Source organism: Mustela nivalis (genome assembly GCF_964662115.1).
Source record: "Mustela nivalis genome assembly, chromosome: 9".
Taxonomy (NCBI): Eukaryota; Metazoa; Chordata; class Mammalia; order Carnivora; family Mustelidae; genus Mustela; species Mustela nivalis.
Window position 1 is genome coordinate 113,031,255 of NC_139028.1, and position 22,918 is coordinate 113,054,172.

General features: G+C 54.1%; 2 protein-coding genes and 1 long non-coding RNA gene across 3 annotated transcripts; 2 read left to right on the forward strand and 1 right to left on the reverse strand.

Annotated features, from left to right (window-relative positions):
• The first annotated feature begins 320 nt into the window (after nucleotides 1–320).
• SAC3D1 (SAC3 domain containing 1) lies at nucleotides 321–2,616 on the forward strand. The gene is made up of 3 exons (XM_082748412.1): nucleotides 321–415; nucleotides 580–1,160; nucleotides 2,010–2,616. The coding sequence occupies exons 2-3, from the start codon at nucleotides 587–589 to the stop codon at nucleotides 2,510–2,512; spliced, it is 1,077 nt and encodes a 358-aa protein (XP_082604538.1). The 5' UTR covers nucleotides 321–415; nucleotides 580–586; the 3' UTR covers nucleotides 2,513–2,616.
• On the reverse strand, nucleotides 2,579–15,470 carry NAALADL1 (N-acetylated alpha-linked acidic dipeptidase like 1; the record flags this gene model as incomplete). The annotated part of the gene is made up of 18 exons (XM_082748413.1): nucleotides 2,579–3,047; nucleotides 3,389–3,481; nucleotides 3,590–3,677; nucleotides 3,754–3,927; nucleotides 4,014–4,095; nucleotides 5,986–6,076; nucleotides 6,158–6,249; nucleotides 6,470–6,537; nucleotides 6,622–6,685; nucleotides 6,768–6,853; nucleotides 9,713–9,832; nucleotides 9,949–10,034; nucleotides 11,883–11,987; nucleotides 12,080–12,363; nucleotides 14,350–14,472; nucleotides 14,801–14,922; nucleotides 15,012–15,184; nucleotides 15,277–15,470. The coding sequence occupies 18 exons, from the start codon at nucleotides 15,468–15,470 to the stop codon at nucleotides 2,861–2,863; spliced, it is 2,232 nt and encodes a 743-aa protein (XP_082604539.1). The 3' UTR covers nucleotides 2,579–2,860.
• Nucleotides 9,825–10,845, forward strand: LOC309873217. Its single transcript, XR_014316241.1, has 2 exons — nucleotides 9,825–10,153; nucleotides 10,428–10,845. It is a non-coding gene; the product is annotated as an uncharacterized lncRNA (long non-coding RNA).
• Nucleotides 15,471–22,918: the final 7,448 nt, after the last annotated feature.

Sequence of the window (22,918 nt, forward strand, 5' to 3'; positions counted from 1 at the left end):
CATTTACTATCTGGGCCTTTGCAGGAAAAGTCTGCTGACCCCTGATCTAGAAAATGGGGAGAACAGTCTCCAGGGAAACGAGTAGAAAATAACAGTAAGGCCCATTGAGCCAGACGAAGAGGAACCGAAACTGGGGTTACCCATCTTGGGAGGTGCCCAAAAGCTAAGCGCGAGGTTTCACGGTTTGGCTAGCTGAAGCCCGGAGGGCGTGGCTCCACGGCTTTCCCCGCCTCTCCGGCAAAGTGATTGGTTGCGGAAGGGACTACAGGCTGGTGCATCATGGGAGTGGGCTGGGCTGGGTGCGGTGCATCCTGGGCGCTTTGGCCGCGCTTGAGTCGGAAGTGGCGGCGCTGAACTACAACGCAGTGTGTCTCGGGAGGCCTACTCCAGGCCTTGTGGGAGGGGACAAGACTCGGTGAGAGGACGGCGGGAGCCGGGTAGGGCGGGTAGGCGGGGCCCAGCTGGGATCCGCCCGCCCCGGCGCTCGAGCTCCGGCCGCCCTCCGCCTGCCTTCGGGTAGAATGGGGCGAGCGGCCGCCGTCGTCTCCGGGATGTTGAGACCCTATCCTTTCCCCTCAGCGCCGCCATGGCCGGCTGCGAGCTGCCCATGGGCACCTGCCCAGACATGTGTCCGGCCGCCGAGCGCGCCGAGCGCGAAAAGGAGCGCCGCCTCCACCGCTTCGAGGTGGCGCCGGGGTGCGGTAGCGACCCGCCCCGCGCGGACCCGCAGCGCGCCGTGAAGGAGTACCAGCGGCCGGCCGCCGGCAAGGCGCGGCCCCCGCCGAGCCAGCTGCGTCCGCCGTCCGTGCTGCTGGCCACCGTGCGCTACCTGGCCGGCGAGGTGGCCGAGCGCGCCGACGCATCCTGCGCCGAGGTGGCCAGCTTCGTGGCAGACCGGCTGCGCGCCGTGCGGCTGGACCTGGCCCTGCAGGGCGCGGGCGACGCCGAGGCGGCGGCGGTGCTGGAGGCCGCGCTGGCCGTGCTGCTGGCCGTGGCGGCGCGGCTGGGGCCGGACGGGGCGCGCGGGCCGGCGGACCCGGTGCTGCTGCAGGCCCAGGTGCAGGAGGGCTTCGGTTCCCTGCGGCGCTGCTACGCGCAGGGTGCCGGGCCGCATCCCCGCCAGGCCGCCTTCCAGGGTCTCTTTCTGCTCTATAATCTGGGTGAGTCGGGGTCTCCGCGGCGGTACGGGGTAGAGGTGGTGCCTCCGTGGGGACAGTGGAGGCCGGGGAAGGAAATAGAAGCTTTGCAATCTCACCTTTAGCTCCCTCCCCACCCCTGCCTTCTAAATGTGTGTCAAGTCAATGCACAGGATCCACTGAACCCTCACGTGGTGACACACAAGTTTCAAAACATTAGATCCTTCCCATGAACGGACGGTGCATTCTAATAAATTCTGTCGTATTTAATTGTAATAAAATGCTCTTGGTTTCAAACACCACTAATGGGTCAGAAGCCTCAGTTTACAAAAGTAGTCCAAGGTTCCAGTGTCCATGATTCTCCTGCAGGGGAAGCAGAGGCAGAATGTCCTCTAAAGAAAAGGCCTTAACCGGGTGGACACCTGAGCCAGCTTTTTAGGGCAATTGGAGAAAGGGCTGTGGATTTGAAGTCAGGAAACTTGGATTTTGTTGTGTCAAATTCTACTACATTGGAACTCTGAGACAGCCCTCGGGCAAGTCGTGAACTTATCTGGGCCTGTCTCCCTCATCCAAAAACAATGCCTCCCTTCGTTACGAGGATCCGGACTGAAGGGGCTCTGGCAACTCATTCAGATAAGGCTCTGGAGGGGGCTGATGGAAAAAAGCCCGCGGGAAGGTGAGCTTGGCCCAGGGGAGGGGCGCGGCCAAAGTGGAAAGTAGGCGGGCCAAGGTCGGAGGTGCGCTTGGCGGTAGGCGGGGAGGTAGGCGGGGCTGAGGACCGAGCCTTTGGGAGGGAGGCCTAACGGGACGGGATGGAGGGGGGCCCGGTATGGGAAAGACAAGCTCTCCTCACCCTGGCTTCCGCCCTTACAGGCTCCGTGGAGGCCCTGCATGAGGTCCTGCAGCTGCCTGACGCCCTTCGTTCCTGCCCGGCCCTGCGCCGGGCCTTGGCTGTGGACTCGGCCTTTCGCGAAGGCAACACCGCCCGCCTGTTCCGCCTGCTCCGCGTCCTGCCTTACCTGCAGAGCTGCGCTGTCCGGTGTCACGTAGGCCGTGCTCGCCGGGGAGCCCTGGCCCGCCTCGCTCGTGCCCTGAGCACCCCCAAAGGCCAGACCTTGCCTCTGGCCTTCATGGTCCACCTCCTGGCCCTGGATGGGCCCGAAGAGGCGCGGGACCTGTGCCAGGCCCACGGACTGCCCTTGGATGGACAGGAAAGAGTTGTGTTTCTCAGAGGTCGCTACACTGAGGAAGGGCTGCCACCTGCTGGCACCTGCCAAGTGTTGGTGGGGAGCAAACTTGCAGGGCGCACCCTGGAGGAGGTGGTCATGGCTGAGGAGGAAGAGGAGGGTGTGGACAGACCCAAGTCCCCCCCATGAGGAGGAGCCGGACACTCTCCCAGAGCCCAGGACTGGCTCTGAGCCCTCAGGTTTCTTTTTTCATAGTTCCTACACAATAAAAGTGTTTTATTTGTTTTGTAGGAGCAATAACTCTGCTTGGTTGATTTGGGGGAGGGCAGGGAGGAGTTGAGACAGGGTAGGGGTATACCCTGAGGAAAGCATCTCATTCCCCTCCGGTGTCCCCAACTGGTGGGACCCTAAGCTGTTGTCTCAGAAGCTTGATAGGGTCCCGTGATTGGCCTCAGGTTGGCATCAAGGAAGACTGGGACACACTCAAAGAAAACTGGAGTGGGAGAACGTCAGGTTGAAGGCCGTGAGGAGCTGGGGTCAGAGGTCAGCCACAGGCCTTAGGGTGGCCGCTGCACCCTCCAGGGCCACCACCAAGATGCTGAGCTGCCTCCGCACTTCAGCCCAGGCTTCCGATCCAAGGCTGGTGTTCATGGCCCTGGAGCAGGCATTGGCCAGGCCGGGGAATGTGGCTACGGAGCTGGTGCGGGGTGCCCAGAGCACATGGCTGACGGGAGAGATGGGGGAAGCATAGTCACTCAGGGACCAGGAAAGAGAGGGGCTTCAGCCTGGAACGGGCTCATCTGTACATAGCAAGGCACAGAGGCGCCTCCCCACTGCCTCTGAAATCTGGGACCCTTAAAGCAGTGGTGGTGAGAGACCACTTAATAGTCCCAAGGTGACCTTGATGGGTTTGCGCCCATCCTTTGAGCCCAATTCCCCAACTGTTTGAAGGGGCTGGGCTGTGCTCTAAAGACCAGGAAATCTCTTAGCTCCTCCTACCTCCAGTGGCTGCCCCTGCCCAGCCTCCCCCCACTGTACTTCCCAAGAGCTTTGGAACAGGCTCACCTGTAGTAGCGTTCCTCTGGGAAGGCTCGCGGGTTTAGGAAGGTCCGCTCCAAAAGCATCAGCTGGTCGTTGAGCATCCGGACCTGCAGGGGGCTGGAAGCGGTGGGACCTTTGTCACCCCGGAACCAGCAGCCCAGTGGGCAGCCTGCCTCCTGGCCCCGATGCCGCCCTCCCAGACACCTGCTTAGTGCCCTCGCTCACTCAGGGGAGCCTTTCTGCAGCGCGGATCGGTGCTGCTCCAAGGCCTCGGCTGCGGCCTCAAATTTCTCCACTGCAGTCACCAGACGGCCTGTGGGGAACAGCCAGCATCTTAGCCCTGGAGGGCAGAGCGCTCCCCACACCTCCATGTCAAGGGGGCTCCATACCCAGGCTGATGCTGTGCTGCTCCAAAAGGCCCCCCAGGTGCTGCTGTGCAGCCTGCAGAAAACTTCGGAGGGTCTCTCCATAGTCACTGACATTCAGAGGAAGGAAGAGGCTGTCGCTGAGCCTAAGAAGCACGCTCCCTGCTGTCCGGGCCACAGCCTGGTGGCTGCTGAAGCCTGCGGGGAGGGTGACCAGGCCAGGGCTCAGTCTTCGGTCCCTCCTCCCCCAACCTCAGGATTCCCCTTGCCCGCCCCCTCCTCACCAGGGTCCACAAATTTGTCCACGTAACCAAAGGTGTCGAAGGCTGTGTGGTAAGTGGGGTAGATCCTGGCTGACGTCTTGCTCTAGGGGAACAATGCCAAGGTGACAGGCTTGGGATGAGAAGAGAGGGGCATGTACCAACAGTGAGCTACAGCAGAAGGATATTATCTCAAATCATCGCTACAGCCACGAGATGGGTTCTAGAATTCCACTTAAAGAGGAGGAAACTGAGGGCTGAGATTACATTACCTGCCTGACCTCACAGCTAATAGTGGCCCAGCTGAGTCCGCTGCCAGTTTCCTATTTCATATGAAGGAGAAAGCTCGGGACTCAAATCAGAGGATTCCAATCCCAACTCTACCACCCAGGAGCGGTAGGGCCATGAGGGGGAGAAGGAGCTTTTGGAGCATCAGGCAGGGAGACACAGCTGGGCACTCCATATGCCTCACCTTCTTTGACCCCGCACACCAGTGCTACCAATCCACCCCTGTTCATGTCGCGGCCGGTGCGACACATCGACCAGGGTCGAGAGGGTAAGAGGATGGTGAAAAGAAATTAAGAGACAAAGAGATGGGGACAGGAGGAGAACCAAGGAGGATGTCCAACAGTGCCGATTTGATCCAAGGCTGTGAGGCATTATATAGCTAACAGAAACAATCATAAGAAAGTATTTATTTTTAGCGGATTACTAAAGAGTTTGCAACATGCACAGAAAATCCTTCAAGCTTTCCTATTATCTATTTCCCAAGCACCAATAGCAGACCCTCTAGCGCCAGATGTACTGACTTCAAGGCCACTCAAGACATAGTTTGTGTAAGCACAGCACAGTCTTAAAAACGGTGTACAAACCGTAAGTGACTCTTAATCTCATGAAACAAACTGAGGGTTGCTGGGGGGAGAGGGGTTGGGAGAAGGGGGTGGGATTATGGACATTGGGGAGGGTATGTGCTTTCTTGAGTGCTGTGAAGTGTGTAAACCTGGCGATTCACAGACCTGTACCCTGGGGATAAAAATATATGTTTATAAAAATATAAAAAATAAACAACAACAACAAAAAAATGGTGTAGTCTATAGCCCTTGCAAGGACCAGCCAAGAATTTCTGACCCCGACCAAATCGTTTCTATCTGACTAGCAAATGTGTGGGAAGTCACGTAGGCGAGCACCCAACACATAGCACAGACCCTTTCTCAGTGCTACTCGACTTTATCAACCTAAGCCTTTTGTTCGGCTATTCAGCCTTTCAAGGAGGCACAGGTCAGGGCCTGGACCAGGGCCTGGTTCTCGTCTCAAGCCTTCCCGTGGCCTTCCACAGTTTCATACCGTTCTTTAATTATTCTGGGGTAAACATGTTTTCATTTTTTAAGATCTTGAATCAGGATGCCTCTTTAGTTTTAAGATTTTATTATATATATATTTTAAGATTTTATTTATTTATTTGACAGAGAAAGACAGTGAGAGAGAGAACACAAGCAGGGGAAGTGGGAAAGGGAAGGAGCAGACTTTCCGCTGAGCAGGGGCCTGATGTGGAACTCAATCCCAGGACCCCGGGATCACGACCTGAAGGTTAATGACTGAGCCACGCAGGCGCCCTAAGATTTTATTTTTTTAAGTAACCTCTACATCCAACGTGGGGCTTGAACTCATGACCCCAAGATCAAGAGTTGCAAGCTCCTTGAAGAGCTGAAAGGCCAGGATGCTTTTCAAGTCAATGTCATCCTACAACTAACTGGCAGTGTGTCCCTGCGCCCCCCCCTCCGCCAATGGTGCATATCACAGTGTTGCATCTTAAAATCAGTAGTAGCTTAAATTGGATAAAATAACATAGGTGAGTGTAAACAGATGCTCAGAGAGGCTAAGTTTCTTAAGCTACTGAGTGAGTGAGCCAGACTCGGCTGCACTAGAGAGGCTCTAAGAGAGGAAGGGGCTGGGGGAGCAGCTTACGGAGCTGGGGGACAGAGGGGTACGCACTCACCCGGTCATAGGTGTAGGCGATGTCCATGGAGGAGATGCCCAGGAAGTGAATGAAAGGTGCATAGTCGCTGCCAGCGCCCAGAGAGCCCAGGCTGCGAAAAGAAAGTCGGTTGGGCTGGAGGGTACTGGGCTAGGCTGCCCACCTAGGGCCCCTGTCCTGGCCCTGGGCTCACCTGGGAACCATGCCGTAGGCTGGGCTGCTACGGTTGGAATACCGGATCCAGTTGTCGTAGATGCTGAGGCCAACCGGGCTTGGTGCGGGGATCTGAACCAGAGGGGAACCTAATCTGGGGCCGGCCCCTCCCCAGGCCCAACAGGTGGCCCTCCTCCGGGTCCACCCGAGTATCCATCCTAAACACAGGCCTGAGGGTCCTACAAGGCCTGTCCCCGGCCTCAGTATCCCCGCCAGGCCCCTGCGATCAGGACCGGCTCCAGCCCCGCCCGCCCCACCCGCCCCGCCCTCCTCCCTGCCCCGCCCCTTTCACCTGTTTGGCGGCAGCAAAGATGACGCTCTGGACCGGGGGCGTCCCCTGCGCCCTCAAAGTGGCATTGGCTGTGGGCAGACCGCAGAAAGACTATTCGGGCCGCCGCCCCTTGTTCTCCCTGTCCCCGTCAGCCCAGCCGCCGGCCCCCATACCAAACACCGAGATGTCCACGTTGATGTAGGCCACGGTGCGCTCCTGCAGCTTGCTGAAGAATTCCTGCGGGTCGGGAGCCCACGTGAGCCCGGCCAGCCTCCGCCTCGGGAACCCGGCCACCGCGCGCCTCGCCGGGCTCACTCACCTCGGTGAATTCTGTGGAGTCAATGAGCCCAAACTCCTCTGCGCCCCAGCTCGCGAACACTATAGATCTGCGGGGACGCCAGGTTCCTGGGGAGCGGGATAAAGGGCTGGAGGACAGGGTCGCCGGATCTTCGGGGTGGCTTGGGGGGAACGCCGGGGACGTGGAGAGGAGGAAGGGCCGGCCCTGGCGGGGCAGCCAGTGACGGGAGGTCTAGGTCCCCCGGCCTCTCCAGGCCATCCTTCGAGTTTCCGTCCCCTTCTCCCAGGCTCCCTCGAGGGCTGGGACCCTGCCCCAACACTGCCCTCTGTGCCAATCCCAGGTGGTCCCTTCTGCCAGAATGCCCTGCCTCCCCCTTCCTTAGAGGGGAGTAGAGACCTCCGGACACTCCATCCCCCACTGTCTCCTTCCGGCACCCCGTGCCAAACTCTCCCGCAACCTTCACTCGGTGATAATAAAGTGAGGCTCTCCTTAGGGCCTTAAGGGACAGAGGCTTACTGTCTCCATTTTGCAGATGAAACTGAGCCACACAAAAGTTAAATGAATTGCCCAGCATTACACAGCTGGTAGGCATGAAGTCAGGGTTCAAGTCCAGGGTCTGGCTCCAGAGTCCAGGGGCTTAAGGAATTGGCAACCCTGCCTCCCACAGCCCCCGGCAGCCTACAGCACCACACATCCCTGTGTGTGCTTCCATCTTGAGCTCCATCTCAGTGTCCTTTGTTCCTTTCTCAGCTTTCTGTTTTAATTTTATCTTTTTAAGTAGACTCCATGCCCAGCGTGGAACCCAATGCAGAGCCCAACTTGGGGCTTGAACCCACGACCCTGAGTTCTAGACCTGAGCTGAGATCAAGTGTTGGATGCTTAACCAACTGAGCCACCCAGGCGCCCCTCTCAGCTTTTTATTTTAAATCCAAATCGTTAAAATATAAAAGGATTATGTGCTTGCCATGACTAATTCTCACACTCTTTCCTGCCCAAAATGTATAACCTGACTCTAATCAGATGAATCCAAATTAAGGAACCCTCAACAAAGTAACATGAGGATCATAAAAGAATTATGGAACTCTTACAGATGACACGTGTCACTACCACACATACAATGTGTGACCCTGCATTGACACCTTGGGTCAGAAATTTCTTTTGCTCTTTAAAGGTCATCATAAGAACAGGTAGCAACATTGTTCTTTTGCTGATTCTGATCATTATATTGTGGCCCTGAAAGAAAATGTCCTTATTTTTAGGAAATACACCATGATATGTTTGTGGGTAAAGGTGCCGCGTTTCTGCAACTTTCAAACACTCCAGAAAACAACAGAGAGAGAAAGAGCTAACATGGTAAAATCTTAGTATCAGGAGTATCTGGGTGAATGGTGTCCAAGGCTCCTTTGTACTGTTTTGGCAAGTCTCATGTAAGTCTGAAATTATTTCAAAATAAAATACTTGTGGGGCGCCTGGGTGACTCAGTTAGTTAAGCGACTGCCTTTGGCTCATGTCATGGTCTCAGGGCCCTGGGATGGAGCCCCTGCATCCGGCTCCTTGCTCAGCAGGGAGCCTGCTTTTCCCCCTCCCACTCTCTACTACTCCACCTGCTTGTGCTCTCTCTCTGTCAAATAAATAAATAAATAATATTTAAAAAAAAATTAAACACTTGAACAGAGACAGAAATTCCTACACTACCAAAGGGAGTAAAGCCACACTCCCAGTCTCTCTCCACAAGCCCCTCCCTCCGCTATCAGTTGATCTCAACCACACCTGTGGTTTTACCAGTCATGGATGCCAGCAACTCCTCAGCGGATGTCTGGAGTCTCTTTTCTGAGCTTGGAGATTGGCACCTTCAACTGCCTGCTTGCCCTCCCCCCCAGGAATGTCTCTTAGGCACCTCAAAATCAATGTGAAGGGGGACACATGCATAAAGATGTAATTTGTGACATTAGTACCGTAACCGGGAAGGACAGAGCTCTATAGGAGTGAGCTTTTGTATGAGATTCAGTTGGTACCAATTCAAATTATATAGTTAGAACTTTAGAATGGTGATGAAAAGTTCTAGAGATGAATAGTGGTGATGGGTGTACAACACGGAATATACTTAATGCCACTGATCTGTACACTTAAACATGGTTAAGGGCATGTGGGTGGCTCAGTCATTTGGGCGTCTGCCTTCAGCTCAGGTCCTGATCTCAGGATCCTGGGATTGAGTCCCGCATGGGGCTCCCTGCTCAGCGTGGAGCCTGCTTCTCCCTCTCTGCCTCTGCTCCTTCCCATATCCCCCCACACCCGCCCACTTGTGCCTTCTCTCTCTCTCAAATAAATAAATAAATATATTTTTTAAAAACTTAAAAAAAAATCCCATGCCATCTTCCCCCCAACCTTGGACTGAACCCCAAACCCCCCAGCTGGGTGGCCCCTGGTCCAGGCCCTCCTTTTCACATGCTATGCCCTCCACCTGGATCCCCACCCCACCCCAAACTGCCACTTCCACAGGGAGGCGTTCCTGAGCTCAGGCGTGTGCCCGGAAAGCCCCTTGGATAGTCCTCCTTATGGCGACGTCTTTGCATGCAGCAATTGGGGTGTTCACTGTGGAGTCTGCTGTGCCTGGAACTGGCTTGGCATACAGCAGGCACACGGGACATATTTGTTAGCGACTGTCTGTTATCGCTGCCTCAACTGTGCTGAAGCTCCCTGAAAGCAGAGGCTGGGGACCGCCTTGCTCCTGGCGGCACCCGGCCTCACCACTGCACGAGTTCCCCACATCCCACCGGGCGACTTGAGCTAGGCCAGGGCTGGCGTCCATGCAGGTCGGCCCCCGGGGCCCTCGAACTTGGCACAAGTGAGCACTGGAGCGGGAGACAGAGGAGGTGGGGCAGGACTCCCGCGAGCGTAGGGAGGCGCGGGCTGGAGGTGACCGCCTGCGAGGACGGTCCCTAGACCAGAGACCGGGGCTGCCTCACCCTTCTTCAGCAGGGTCCCCAGGACTCGGGAGAGCTCCAGGAGGACGGCAGTGCCACTGCTGGGGTCCACGGCCCCATGTACCCAGCTGTCGCGGTGGTTTCCGTAAAGCACGTAGCGGTCTGGCGAGAGGAGTGGACACTCAGATTCCCCGGGGAGTGTGGGCGGGGCCAGCCAAGCCGGGCGCAGGGGGCGTGGCTAGAGACGCCCGGGGCGGGGCCCAGCCCGAGGGACTCACCTGGCTCCACAGCGCCGCGGATGATCCCCAGGACGTTGGAGGAGTTCCGCAGCTCCCGGCGGTTGTGGACACTCACGTTCACCTGGCTTGGGGAGCCCAGGGGGCGACCAGAGGCTTGGCCCTGCCCACTCCCGCTCCCAACCCAATGCAGGGGAAACTGAGACCCAGAACGAGAAAGGGACACCACCAAGTCTCTGGCCCGCAGGTAAGTAGAGAGGCAGCAAGGACCTCCGCACCATCCTTCCCTGCCCCCTCCCACCACCCCCAGTAAATCCTAAGACCAAGATCCAAAAACAAAATCGTTCTTATGCCGGAAGCAAAACCCAAAACTTCTTGTTCGCTTTTTCCTCGGCTGCTTCCCACTCCCGCTCCAGCTCCTCCTCCTTGCTCCCACCCTGACCCCAGGCTGGAAGCCCCCCCTCCACTTAAGTTACAGGTGTTGTTTTGTTTTTGTTTTTATTTTTGTTTTTGTTTTTAAGATTTTATTTATTTGTCAGAGAAGGAGAGTGCTGAGCCCAGGCAGAGGGAGAAGAAGGCTCCCCACTGAGCAAAGACCCAGGCATCCCTTAACGTACAGTTTTAAACTGGTGGTGTCAGCTGGTGGCCCAGACCCTGTCTCCACCTTTCCTCCACCCCACCCTCTGAGGACCCTGGGACTCAGTAGAGGCTGGGGGCCCTGCTCACCGCCACTCTGCTCTTGGCCAGCCTGGAGGAAAGAATGGGGGCAGAGGGAAAGAAGGTGCATAGCCCTAGGGGTTCTCATCTCCTCCGGCAGTGGGCCCTGAGCCCTAGTCCCAACCCTGGCCTGCTTCCTGGACGCCCTCCGGACTCCTCGCAAGGACCAAGTCCCCTATCACACCAGGAGTGTGGATTCTAGCAAAGGAGCTGGAAAAAAGGTGAGACTCCACAGACACCCTGTGGGGGCCCCAACTTAGGCCAAGGACTGGGTGCCTTGGATGCACATCATACCCAAAGGCCAGGCCCCTTTGCTCAGGAGACTCCAGGGACTACTTTCCAAAACCCCTCCCCGCCACACACACCCCTGCACAAGCTACCCCTCCCCTGTGAACTCTCCACTTGTGTTCTGTTTGATCAGCACTTAATATTAAATGTCCTCTAGGGCACCTGGGTGGCTCATTGGGTTAAGCCTCTGCCTTTGGCTCAGGTCATGGTCTCAGGGTCATGGGATCGAGCCCCGCATTGGGCTCTCTGTTCAGCAGGGAGGCTGCTTCCCACTCTCTCTCTGCCTGCCTGTCTACTTGTGATTTCTCTCTCTGTGTGTCAAATAAATAAAATATTTTTTTAAAAAGTCCTCTATTCACCAGGAAAAAAAAAAGAGGAAGCAAGCCCCACTCTTCTGATTCCAGTTCTTTCCATGGACTCATTCAGTTAAGTACTTATTGGATATTTAGCAGGCACTGGGCAGTAACTGAGACAGACACAGCCCCGCCTTTGTGGGATGACCCATCCCCCCTCCCCCAGCAAGACGAAGCCTGAGGAACTGAGTGACTGCAGAGGAGAACTGACTGAAGGGAAATGGGGAGGACACTAAGGGGTCCACCCCTGAGAGGTTACCTGGTGGCAGGTGGGAAGGTTAGTGCTGGCCAGGAATGGCAGGAGTATGGGGAAGGGTGTTCCAGGCAGAGGGAACAGCGGGTGCGGAAGTCTTGGTTTGGGAATGAGCTTGGTAGTTCAAGAGAGGGGGTGGCCGAAGTGTGGAGGTCAGAGGTGAAGTGGGCGTGAAACTCCACAGGGCCTTGTGGGCCGCACAGCTGTTTCACTGGCTTTCCCCAAGACAGGACAGGTAGGTGTTCTGGAGTCAGGGGACCGTTGGGAGAGAGAAGAAAGGGAAGGCCTTGAGGTGGACAGGGAAGCATGACCAGGGGAGAGGAGGCAGAGGAGAGGAGCCGTGAGGAGGAGGGGCCCCAGCTCACCTGTCTGCTGGGAAGTCGCCATCAGACCGGAAGCCGGGCCCCAACCTGTAGTCACAACCCAGTGCTCCCTGCCAGGCAGCCGGGGCCACGGGTCCCTGGAGGTTACTGGGGAGATGAATGGTGTGAGCATCGAAGGTTGGGGCCACTGGAGGGTGGGTAGGGGTCCCCCCCCGGGGGTGGCGGGCACAAGAGCTTACCAGAGAAGGCTTTTGGCATCATCGAAGCCAATGGGTTGAGCGGGAATTGGAGGAAATCCAGGGGCTGCATCAGGATCCAGGCGAAAGGAAGAGGGATTGGCTGGAAGGTAGGGAGTCAGGGGATCCCCAAAATACTCATAATAGGAGCCTCGCTCCACCCCAGACGGAGGCAGGCGCCAGGAGTTTGGGAAGGTCTCGTTGGCGGAGCTCTGCCCGTCGTTGATGTCTGCGGGGTCCGTGTATACCAGCACCCCAGCGACCCCGTACTTGGCAGCGTTCACAGCCTGCGGGAGGTGAATGAGACTGTGTTCAGGGCAAGGGGGAGGCGGGCCCAGGTCCCTTTCCCACTTCCTTCCTTGCTGTGGAAGATCTGTCTTCCCACAGGCAAGAGGATGTTGGCACCAGTCCTTGACTGCAGTGCGGCTGGGGGCAGCAACGGACCACTTGACTTTTTTTTTTTAAAGGGAAATTCTGTGATCAGCTGGGCCAATGCTGATCAGTGCGGAGGGCACAGAAATGGAGTGTTGAGCCGCGGCCGCCAGGCAGCTGCCTAGGGGAGCAGGGTATGGTGCGGCCACGGGCACAGTGGCCCTGTTCATAGGAGCCATCAGCGGAGATCGGCCCAAGTGCCCACTGGGAGGAGTGGACGAACCAGTGGCCCCCCACGTGCAAGAGAATATAATTCAGCCTTTGGAAGCAATGATGCTCGGGCTCCGCATCCCTGTGACTTGAAAACATGACGATCGGTGAGAAGCCAGACACAAAAAGACAGATAGTGTGGGATTCCTCTTATGTGAGGTTTCTAGAACAGGCAAATTCATACGTTTCTAGAACGTATGAGTGAGATGTTCCCCAGAGCTGGGGAGGAATGGGGGGAGCTTGAGTGTTTAAGGGGCACAGAGTTTCATTGGGAATGATCGAGAGTCCTGGAAATGGATGGTGGCGACCGTTGTCCAACACTGTAAAGGTGCTTAAGGGCCAGCATTAAACATTGGAGATTTATTTTATAATTTGATTCAATTTAATTTTATGCTGGCGTGTTTTAGTACCATAAAAACAAAACAGGACCTCAGAAAAAGAAAAAGAACAAGGTCGCAATTTATGTACCAGTCGAGAATGATCTCCAGGAGGTATTAAGGTAAACAAACAAACAAACAAAAGCACTGTTTGAAACAGTGGGTATAGTACGCTGCTTTTATAGAAGAAGGGGGAAATAAAAAATCATATTCATATGCACCTCTTCCAAAAGAAACTGTGGGTTGATCTCCCGAAAACTAAAACAAATAAACAAATCAGCAGATTACCTCTTTGGAGGATGGCATTACAGGAGAACTTTCCCACTCGACTTTTTTTTTTTTTTTTTTAAAGATTTTATTTATTAATTTGACAGAGAGAAATCACAAGTAGACGGAGAGGCAGCCAGAGAGAGAGAGAGAGGGAAGCAGGCTCTCTGCCGAGGAGAGAGCCCGATGCGGGACTCGATCCCAGGACTCTGAGATCATGACCTGAGCCGAAGGCAGCGGCTTAACCCACTGAGCCACCCAGGCGCCCCTCGACTTTTTTTTTTTTAAAGGGAAATTCTGTGATCTGTATAATTAGACCATGCCTCTTCCCTCTTTTTTTTTTTTTTTTTTTTTTGCAGCTTTTATTATGGGCACCTCTTTCAACTACAGATAACATAAAATTTACTGCCCTCTCCACTTTATAGCACAAAGTTCAGCGGGATGAAGGACATATTACATTACTACACTGCCACTGCCACTGCCACTGCCACCACCCACTGAGTTCCTCATCTTGCCAACCTGAAACTCTGAAGTCACCAAACACTAATCCGTACCTAGTCTTTTCCCTCACTCTATACCTTTTTTAATTAAAAAAAAAAACTAAACTAAATTTTAAAAAACCACAGACATGACATAATTAGTCAAAATTTTTAGTTGAAAAGATGCAGGCTGGGAGGCAACCAACCAGAGGGATTTAAGCTAAATATTCAGAACTCCTTGGCAGGAAAACTTGGACTCCAGAATAACAAAGGTGCACCCTTTGCCTGATCCACTGATTTCCCAAGGCTCAGAGGGGTAAGAGGAGGCCTCTAGGGTCACACAGCACATCACGAGTGCCAACAGTAGAAATGGAGCCCGCTGCTTCTGTCCCAACCCAGGGCTCGGTGCACCACCCAACACTGTTCCATCCCGTCAGGGGCTGGCTCCTGGCCCACCCAGTTCCCTGCCCTGTTCCCAGCCCCCAGTTCCCCGGCGCTGGCTGCTCACCTTAGCCCCCCGTCCTGCACCCCCATAGCGGGTCAGCGCAATGGTGCCTTCCAGTTTGATGCCCTGAGTCTGTAGATTCATAAAGTCTTCTTCCGTTCCGCGGTTGGCATAGACGAGGAGGCCCTGGTAGCAAGAGGAGGTGATTCTCAGAACCCGCCCCAGGAAAGAGGGGGTGAGGACAGGAGAGCGTGGCTGCTGCGTGGCAGGGTGATGACATTGGATTCGATTTTCCTCCTCAGTCAGAGCTTGTAAGCTCCCCAGGATCAGAGTTACCCCTGGTCTGGTCTTGAGTAAGGGCCACTAGGGTTTGCAGAATGACTCGGTGATGGTAAAGGAGCAGCAATGGAATATGGGGGAGGGCCCCGGGTCAGGAAGGGAGAAGCTGGGCTGGAGCCAGAGGAAAGGGGGGGGGGGGCTGGCGCTGGGCATGGAGGGGATGTCCCAGACCCACCTGTGGGGTTCCTGGGGGAGCGTAGGCGGCATATGGGGGCACCACGTCGGGCCCCGCCTGCTCCCCAGTCAGGTTCTGCTCGCTCTGGCGACAGGAGAACACGACGCTCCCGGTGGGACTCACTGTGGACGGGAGGAGACCTCAGGACTGGGCCTGGCAGCTCCCCCCGCCCCGCCCGCACAGGTGCCCCTCCGCCTGAGCGGCACCTCACCAACGGCCACACGGTTGGGCTGCTCCCGGCTGGGGAAGGACAGCAGCACTTCATAGGCGGGCGCCTCAGCTGCGTCAAGGCCCGACTCTGGGTCCTGCCATCGCTGCAGCAGCAGCTGCACCAGGGCCTCATCCCGGGGGCTGGAGGCCAAGTGAGGCTCTCTGGAGAGTTCTCTGTAGGGTGGGCAGAGGCATGGGCAGACGCAGATGCAGGGGGAGGGGGGTGGCTCTAGCAAGCAGGCGGGGAGGGGAGCCAGCCCTCTCACCTGAGGTTCTCTCGGATCCTGCTGGCTTCCAGCTGCTGCATGACGGTCTCAAGGATCTCCAGGTCCAGGTCCTGGGAGACGCTGGGCGCTGGGACATTGGCCCCTTTAGGGATGGCGAAGTGGCCCAGGATGATCCCCAGCCCCAAGAGGGCAGCGGCCCCCACCACCCCCCCAAGCACCTTCACCCACTGCATCCTGCAGTGTCTTGGCAAGATGGGGTCACTCTTTATAGATGGGTGCAGGTCTAGTTAACCATTACCTGGTGGGTGGCCCTGCCCTTTGGCCCCCAGCCCTAGGGAGAGTCCCGGAGCATCCTGCAGGGAGGGCCAGGAGTGGTTCACAGCCATCTCGGTTCTGGCATCAGTCACCTGGGAGGGACCCCCAGGGATGTCAAGTCACACTGAGACCCAGACAGGGACAAGGGCTCAGCCAGATCTCCCAGTAAAACAGAGGGCCAAGCCCGAATGGAAACTCAGAGCCCCGGTTAGAGCAAGACTGGGCCAACTCCCTGCCATCCCTACCTATCTCCTCAGTGTCATTTCTTATATATATATATATTTAAAGATTTTATTTATGTATTTAGTTGACAGAGAGAGAGATCACAAGTAGGCAGAGAGACAGGCAGAGAGAGAGAGGGGGAAGCAGGCTCCCTACTGAGCAGAGAGCCCAATGTGGGGCTCCATCCCAGGACTCTGGGATCATGACCTGAGCCAAAGGCAGAGGCTATAATCCAATCAGGCACCCATTAGAGGTGCCCCTCTAATATATATTTTTAAAGACTTTATTTATTTGAGAGAGAGAGAGTGAGCAGGAAGAGGGGGAGATGGAGAAGCAGACTCCCTACTAAGCAGGGAGTCCCTTGCATGGCTCCATCCCAGGACCCCAGGATCATGACCTGAGCCAAAGGCAAACCCTTAACCAACTGAGCCACCCGGGGGCCCCTCCTCAGTGTCATTTGATTTCCAGCATTTCCAGCCCTGGCTGCTGGAAGAGGTTTTGAGTTCAAATTGCCATCCTTGCTAGACATGGGCTGTGTGATGTTGGGCAATTCACTTAGCTTCTCTAAACCTGTTAGCTGTGAAATAGGGATAATAGGCTTATTTCACAAAACTAATGCTATTTCCATTTAAGAAGACTGCATCCATGGAAACATCTAGCCAGTGTCGGGCACCTAGTGGGAGCTCAATAAGTTTTAGCCACTCCTGCCTCATCTGGATCCCTAAAATGTGAAGAGGGATTTACAAGAATTCTCTCTATGTATCCTGTAGGGGTCCCAGCTGATGGGAGGACATCGAATTCTAAGAGAGGGAGGCCATTCTAGAGGTCAGAGCCAAGGAAGGCCACTGTTCCTTGGCTAGGTGACCTCCATCCCCTGACCTGATCTGGAATCCATTCGTCTCTTCAACCATCTGTCCATCCTACTTACCCACCCACCCCCCAACCCACTCTTCCATCCATCCATTGAGCCATCTGTCAGTCCACCGCTCCAGCCAGCCGGCCAGCCAGCTACCTGCCCCCCATCCATCCACCTACCCATCCATCCACCTACCCATCCATCCACCTACCCATCCATCCACCTACCCATCTAGCCATTCGTTTATTCACTCCTTCACTCCTGCAAACTTCATTCATTCATTTGGCTCTGTGCAAGACCCATGCCAGCCCCTGAGGAGGAGAAGGTGCCCAGATCCAGGTCCTGGGAGACCCAGGAATTCAAGTCTAGTAGGGAGACAGGCAGGCTTTGGGCTCAACCATGTGGTAAGCGCCCCTATAAAGGGAGGACCAGTGTGTTTCCCCTGGGGAGGATGAGGACTTCTAAGAGGGAACATTTGAGGGGATCTTCCAAGGTTGAGAAGGCATTCAGCATGTTGAGGAGGCAAGGGGCAAAAGGGCCAATGCAAATGGCCCAGCATGTGCACAGGGAGAGGGAGAGTACTTCCTCGGTACAAATGCTGAGCCTCCTCTGGGCCTCAGAGAGCTGGGCAGGGTTGAGGAGCTCCCTGGGCTGTGACTCCTCCTACCCGCCATCATCTATCCTGCCTTGGGCCTTTGGCAGCCATTGATTGTCCCAAAGATGCCCGAAGAGCTGGAGGAGCCAGGCCATGGAAAATGTGTGTGTGTGTGTGTGTGTGTGTGTGTGATATTTCACTGCCCAGTCTCAGATCAGCCTCCTTCCTGCTCACAACCCTGTTTCGTGGGCACCTGCCCCTCACTCTCCATGTCCATCTCCCTGCATGCTGCCCGGTCGGGAGGATTAGCATGTTAGTGTGGCAGGACTATGGAGGGGGCCTAGCGTGATCAGTGACTTCAGGGAGGCACACCAGGAAGCCACAGTTTCTGGCTGGGTGATTATCAGCGCTCCACATATGACCTTGGATCTTATCAGAAGCCCATCTGGGTAGGGAGCAGATGCATTCCTGAGGACACAGGAGGGAGGCAGGCAGTGGGAGGGACACCAAGATCCACTGATAAGCTAAAGAACAGACATGGTAAGGACACGAGGAAGCAGCTGCTGCATGTTCTACACCGCCTGCTCGTGGAAGAATTTTGCCTTTTAAACATGGGATGTTCCAGACAGGATATGTGGACAAGAGCGTGTGACAGCTGTGTGTGAGATCTGAGACCTCCAGCTCTGGCTGTTGGAGTCAGCTGGTGTTCGCACAGCTGTAGGCACGGACATGAGCCTGGTCAGTTTTCCTTTCCCCATCTTGGCTGGGTGGGAGGTGTGACCCCTCCCTGAACATTACCTTTTTTGAGACAGTGTTCTAGCATTATAAGTCAAAGCCAAGGTCTGGAGCGCAGGGAGGGGAGGGCTGGGGTTTGAACCCTACTACAAACCTGTAGCTCCGGGGAATGCCTTCATCCTGAGATTCCAAACACCCAAAGTGCAGCGAAGAGCTCTTTGGCAGCAGGACTCAAAACAGATTTCTCAAAATTCCTTGAACAAGTAAACTTGAGCTTCCTTTGTCTTTTAAAAATTCCCCCCCCCTTTTTTTTTTTTGGTAGGAAAGAAAAGAATGAAAAGGCACATAGGAATTTAAAAGGAACACAAAGAATTGATCTTAGGAATGTCTGGTTGATTTATAGGAGCTTCTCTAGGGGGTAAACAATTTGTTTACCACGAGGAGCTGTCCAGCTCTGAACTTACTGCACGTGACAGTGAAAAGTCATTGTGGCAGGCAAAAACCACGGGCGGCCTGGTGCAACCAACATTAAAAACAGCCAGACACAGCCGGGAAAGTGTAGGGACGAAGGTGGGCTTTGTTTTTTTATTGTAAAAGAAAAAGTAATTCTCAGGAAGCTTAAGAGAGAAAAGGTGTATCTCACACCCAGAGAATAGACACGAAGACACAAAATGACATGGGTTCTGACACCGGGGCTGTCCCATCTCCTCACAGAGCAGAGATGGGAAGGGGACAGTTGAAGCCTACAAGGGCTTCTGCAAAGACAAAGGCTCAGAAGCACTACAGATAGGATTAAAAGCTAAGCTTCTCTCTTTTGCTTCTTGAAAAATGTTAATGTATCAGAAGATCCACGTTAGTGACGTGCTAGAATACATTCCCAGGAGCTCCTTGTCAGTACCACGCTCAGGTCGACCAGCTAACTCTTCTTTCTAAACCGCCACATGTACGTGTGTGTCTTTTAAACCAAAGCCACAGGACTCCGGTGACTGCCCCTTCTACTACGCGCTTCCACCTGTTACCTGACCGGTATCCACCTCCCTGCCCCCCACCAAGGGTGGGCAGAACACAGAGGACCCTGCAGTGACAAGGAGGGAATAACAGAGAGCCCCAGATCGCCAGCTTTGCCAGCCCTGCCTCGCTCACCCTTATGTCCAACCGGACTATTATTCACCCCGTATCTGACTCCCAGTAACCGCTGTGTTTTTCCTCCTTTAGGAGAAAAACACAAAAAACACAAATCTGCACACCCATATATATCATTTTCTACATTTAAATATGGAAATACTACCCTGCTTTGTGTTATAAATGGAGGACCAAGCAGTAAGGACTTTTTCTTCCGAGAATGGGGTCATCCCTTCATGATGCTCTTGTCTCCAGGGAAGGGCCATTTTGCCCCCGTGAGGGAAGCTGTACCAGGAGGATGGGGGGAGGGGCATTTCCTGCTTGGTTCTCTCCTAAGTCTCACTTTTTTTTTTTTTTAAGTTTTATTTATTTATTTGAGAGAAAGAGAGAGAGCAGGATCGGGGGAGAGGGAGAAGGAGCAGGGAGCCCGATGTGGGGCTCAATTCCAGGACCCTGGGATCAGGATTTGAGCTGAAAGCAGATGCTTAACTCACTGACCCACCCAGGTGCCCCTCATAAGTCTCCCTTTTATTTTTAATTTTTTTTTTAAGATTTTATTTATTTATTTGTCAGAGAGAGAGAGCAAGAGCGAGCACAGGCAGCGTGGCAGGCAGAGTCAGAGGGAGAAGCAGGCACCCTGTGGAGCAAGGCCGAGGCGGAGGGAGAAGCAGGCTCCCCGCTGAGCAAGGAGCCCGATGTGGGACTCGATCCCAGGACGCTGGGATCATGACCTGAGCCGAAGGCAGCTGCTTAACCAACTGAGCCACCCAGGCGTCCCTTATTTTTAATTTTTAATTTTTTATTAAAATAATGTATTATTAGCCCCAGGGGTACAGGTCTGTGAATCGCCAGGTTTATACACTTCACAGCCCTCACCATAGCACATACCTTCCCCAGTGTCCATAACCCAACCACCCTCTTCCTACCCCCTTCCCCCTGGCAACCCTCAGTTTGTTTTGTGAGATTAAGAGTCTCCCTCCTGATCCCATCTTGTTTCATTTATTCTTTTCCTATGCCCCAAACCCCCCACGTTGCCTCTCAACTTCCTCATATCAGGGAGATTATATTGATGAGGGAGCAGGAGGCCGGCTGGGGACAAAGCAAAAGCTGGCACCTTGCACCCCCTCTCCACCCGCTCCCCTCGGTAATATGTGTGACATTCCTCAGGCACCCCTGGCTGCCCTAAAGGAAAATAAAAAGGTTAACCTGCAGAGATCACAACCCTGCAAGGCAGGAGTCTCCCTTGGTTTACAAATGTCCTTGAGATTTACAAAAAAAAAAAGAAATTACCTTATCAATAGCCCAGTTTCCAGAGGCACAGAACTCAGTTCCTCAAGCCCTAATGTCGCCCTCCCCTCCATAAACAAAACTGAAGGAGGCTGAGGTAGAAGGAAAAGTAAATAGAGTTAAATTTCTTCTAAACCTAAATCTCACTAACAAGGACGCTTGATAGCAGGAATGTGACATTTTACCGGGAGACTCCCAATTGTCTTTATGTTAGCGCCTCATTAGAGGGAAAATGGCCTTGGCTTGATAGTAACCAGGGCTTCAATATCCTGACAGTCTTCTTTTCCCTGATAGCCCTTCTGAACACCCTCTTTGTCCTCACCTACCCAACTCCTGTGTATATAAGCCACTCCTCACATCCCCGGGGCAGCATCTCCGTCTGCCCACGGCTCCTGTCCTCGTGCTCTAATAAACCACCTTTTTGCACCAAAGACATCTTAAGAATTCTTTCTTAGCCTTTGGCTCCGAACCTCACCTAGGTTCAAGAACTTCATCAATATGATAATTGTCTTTCTCCAATTGACTTATTTTGCTCAGCATAATACCCTCTAGTTCCATCCACCTCGTCGCAGATGGCAAGATTTCATTTCTTTTGATGGCTGCATAGTATTCCATTATATATATATAAATATATATAATATATAATATATATTATATATTATATATATATACCTCTTCTTCTTTATCCATTCATCTATTGATGGACAACTAGGTTCTTTCCATAGTTTGGCTATTGTGGACATTGCTGCTATAAACATTCGGGTGCACGTGCCCCTTCGGATCACTACATTTGTATCTTTAGGGTAAATACCCAGTAGTGCAATTGCTGGGTCATAGGGTAGCTCTATTTTCAACTTTTTGAGGAAACTCCATGCTGTTTTCTTTTTTAATATTTTACTTATTTATTTGACAGACAGAGATCAGTAGTAGGCAGAGAAGTAGCCAGAGAGAGAAGGAAGCAGGCTCCCTGCTGAGCAGAGAGCCTGAGATCATGACCTGAGCTGAAGGCAGAGGCTTTAACCCACTAAGCCACCCAGGCGCCCCATCCATGCTGTTTTCTAGAGTGGTTGCTCCAGCTCGCATTCCCACCAACAGTGTAGGAGGGTTCCCCTTTCTCTGCATCCTCTCCAGCATCTGTCATTTCCTGACTTGTTAATTTTAGCCATTCTGATAAATCTCCCTTTTAATAGAAAGTTGGTTATAGGGGCCCCTGACTGAATGGAAACAGTGGTGTGTCTCCCTACCCCTCCCTGCTAACGTATTAGACGCTTCAGTGACAGGGGAGGAAAGGGGTGGGGGCTGTAAGAAGATTAAGAGCTTGACCCTGGCCAAAGAAAGCAAGAGATATTACCTGGGCATGAGGGATAAAAGTGACCTTGATATTCTGCCCTTTAAGTTACAGCTATTAGGAGAGCCAAGAAGGGGCAAACATGGAGGCAGGATGGAGGGCTAGGAGGGGTTTGATAGCGGCAAGTCTAGTCCCCTTCGTTTTTGTTCTGGAAGGTTCGTCGCCAGTTTCACTGAGAAGACTCGTGTGGATGACGGCTCTTGTCACCAGAAAGGGCTCGCGGTTGGCAGGGGTCTTCTCCTGACTGACAGTCCAGGTAACGCTGATGCTAACCCCCAGCGGGCCACACTGGCGGAAAAGTCAGTGATGTTTGGACATTTCACGAAATCCATTTCGGTGCCCGGCGTTATCCAGGCTCCCCTCGAGTCTGTAGGCTCTGATGTCGTACTGGTGTCGCTTGCTCGGTTTCCCGATGGACTCCTCAATGTACTTCCGATCACTCTCTTCTCGCGTGGCCTTGGCACTGAAGTTGGCATAGACATCCCGGTTCCTGGGAATGGGCCCAGGATCCAAGGTTGCTATCGCTGCAGAGTCTTCACATACATGACTCAAGATGAAAGAGGCCACCCAGAGATGATCTCCCGCGCCGATTCCTTCTCTTGGTCCTGTCCGGACTTCCCACTGGACGGGCGTGACCTCAGCATTTGTCCCAGCAATCCTGATGCTGGCGTACAAGCAGGCCTGGTAGTGAGTCCCCAAGATATCCCTGTCACAGGCTTTTTCTGCTCCCACGCCACAGCAGTGTGGCCTTGGGGCCCTCCCTGAACATGTTGGTTTGTGGGGCTGATGGAAACCACTTAAGGTAGCAAACTCATCTCCTTTTCTTTTCCCACTTCGCTCATCGATCCCACTGATGGCAGAGTTCTTGGGTCCCTCCAGGACCCCTGACATACGGTGCCAGGTCTTCCCACTTTCCCTGTCCTTCCTCCGGCCCAGCCCCTTGCAAAGCCTCTCCACTCACCTATTCCTCTCTGTCTTGGCCACCTCCACTGGGGAAAAAACCTAACTCTCTGCCCACCCTGCACCTGTACCCTTGACCCTGAATGGGCCTGCCGACTCACAGGACCTCACTGGTCTTGCTTTAAGTTTAGGATCCCAAACCTCAAGCCAGCCCTCACCACTGGCCAGCAACCCCACTGTCTTCACCTGGTCCCGGCCTTCTCACTCTTCCTCGCTCCTAGAGGGCAATTTCACCATCAGT

Coding starts and splice junctions, on each gene's coding strand:
- SAC3D1 (XM_082748412.1), top strand. CDS start 587: ATGGCCGGCTGCGAGCTGCCCATGGGCACCTGCCCAGACATGTGTCCG. Junction 1,161..2,009: donor CTTTCTGCTCTATAATCTGG/GTGAGTCGGGGT, acceptor CCGCCCTTACAG/GCTCCGTGGAGGCCCTGCAT.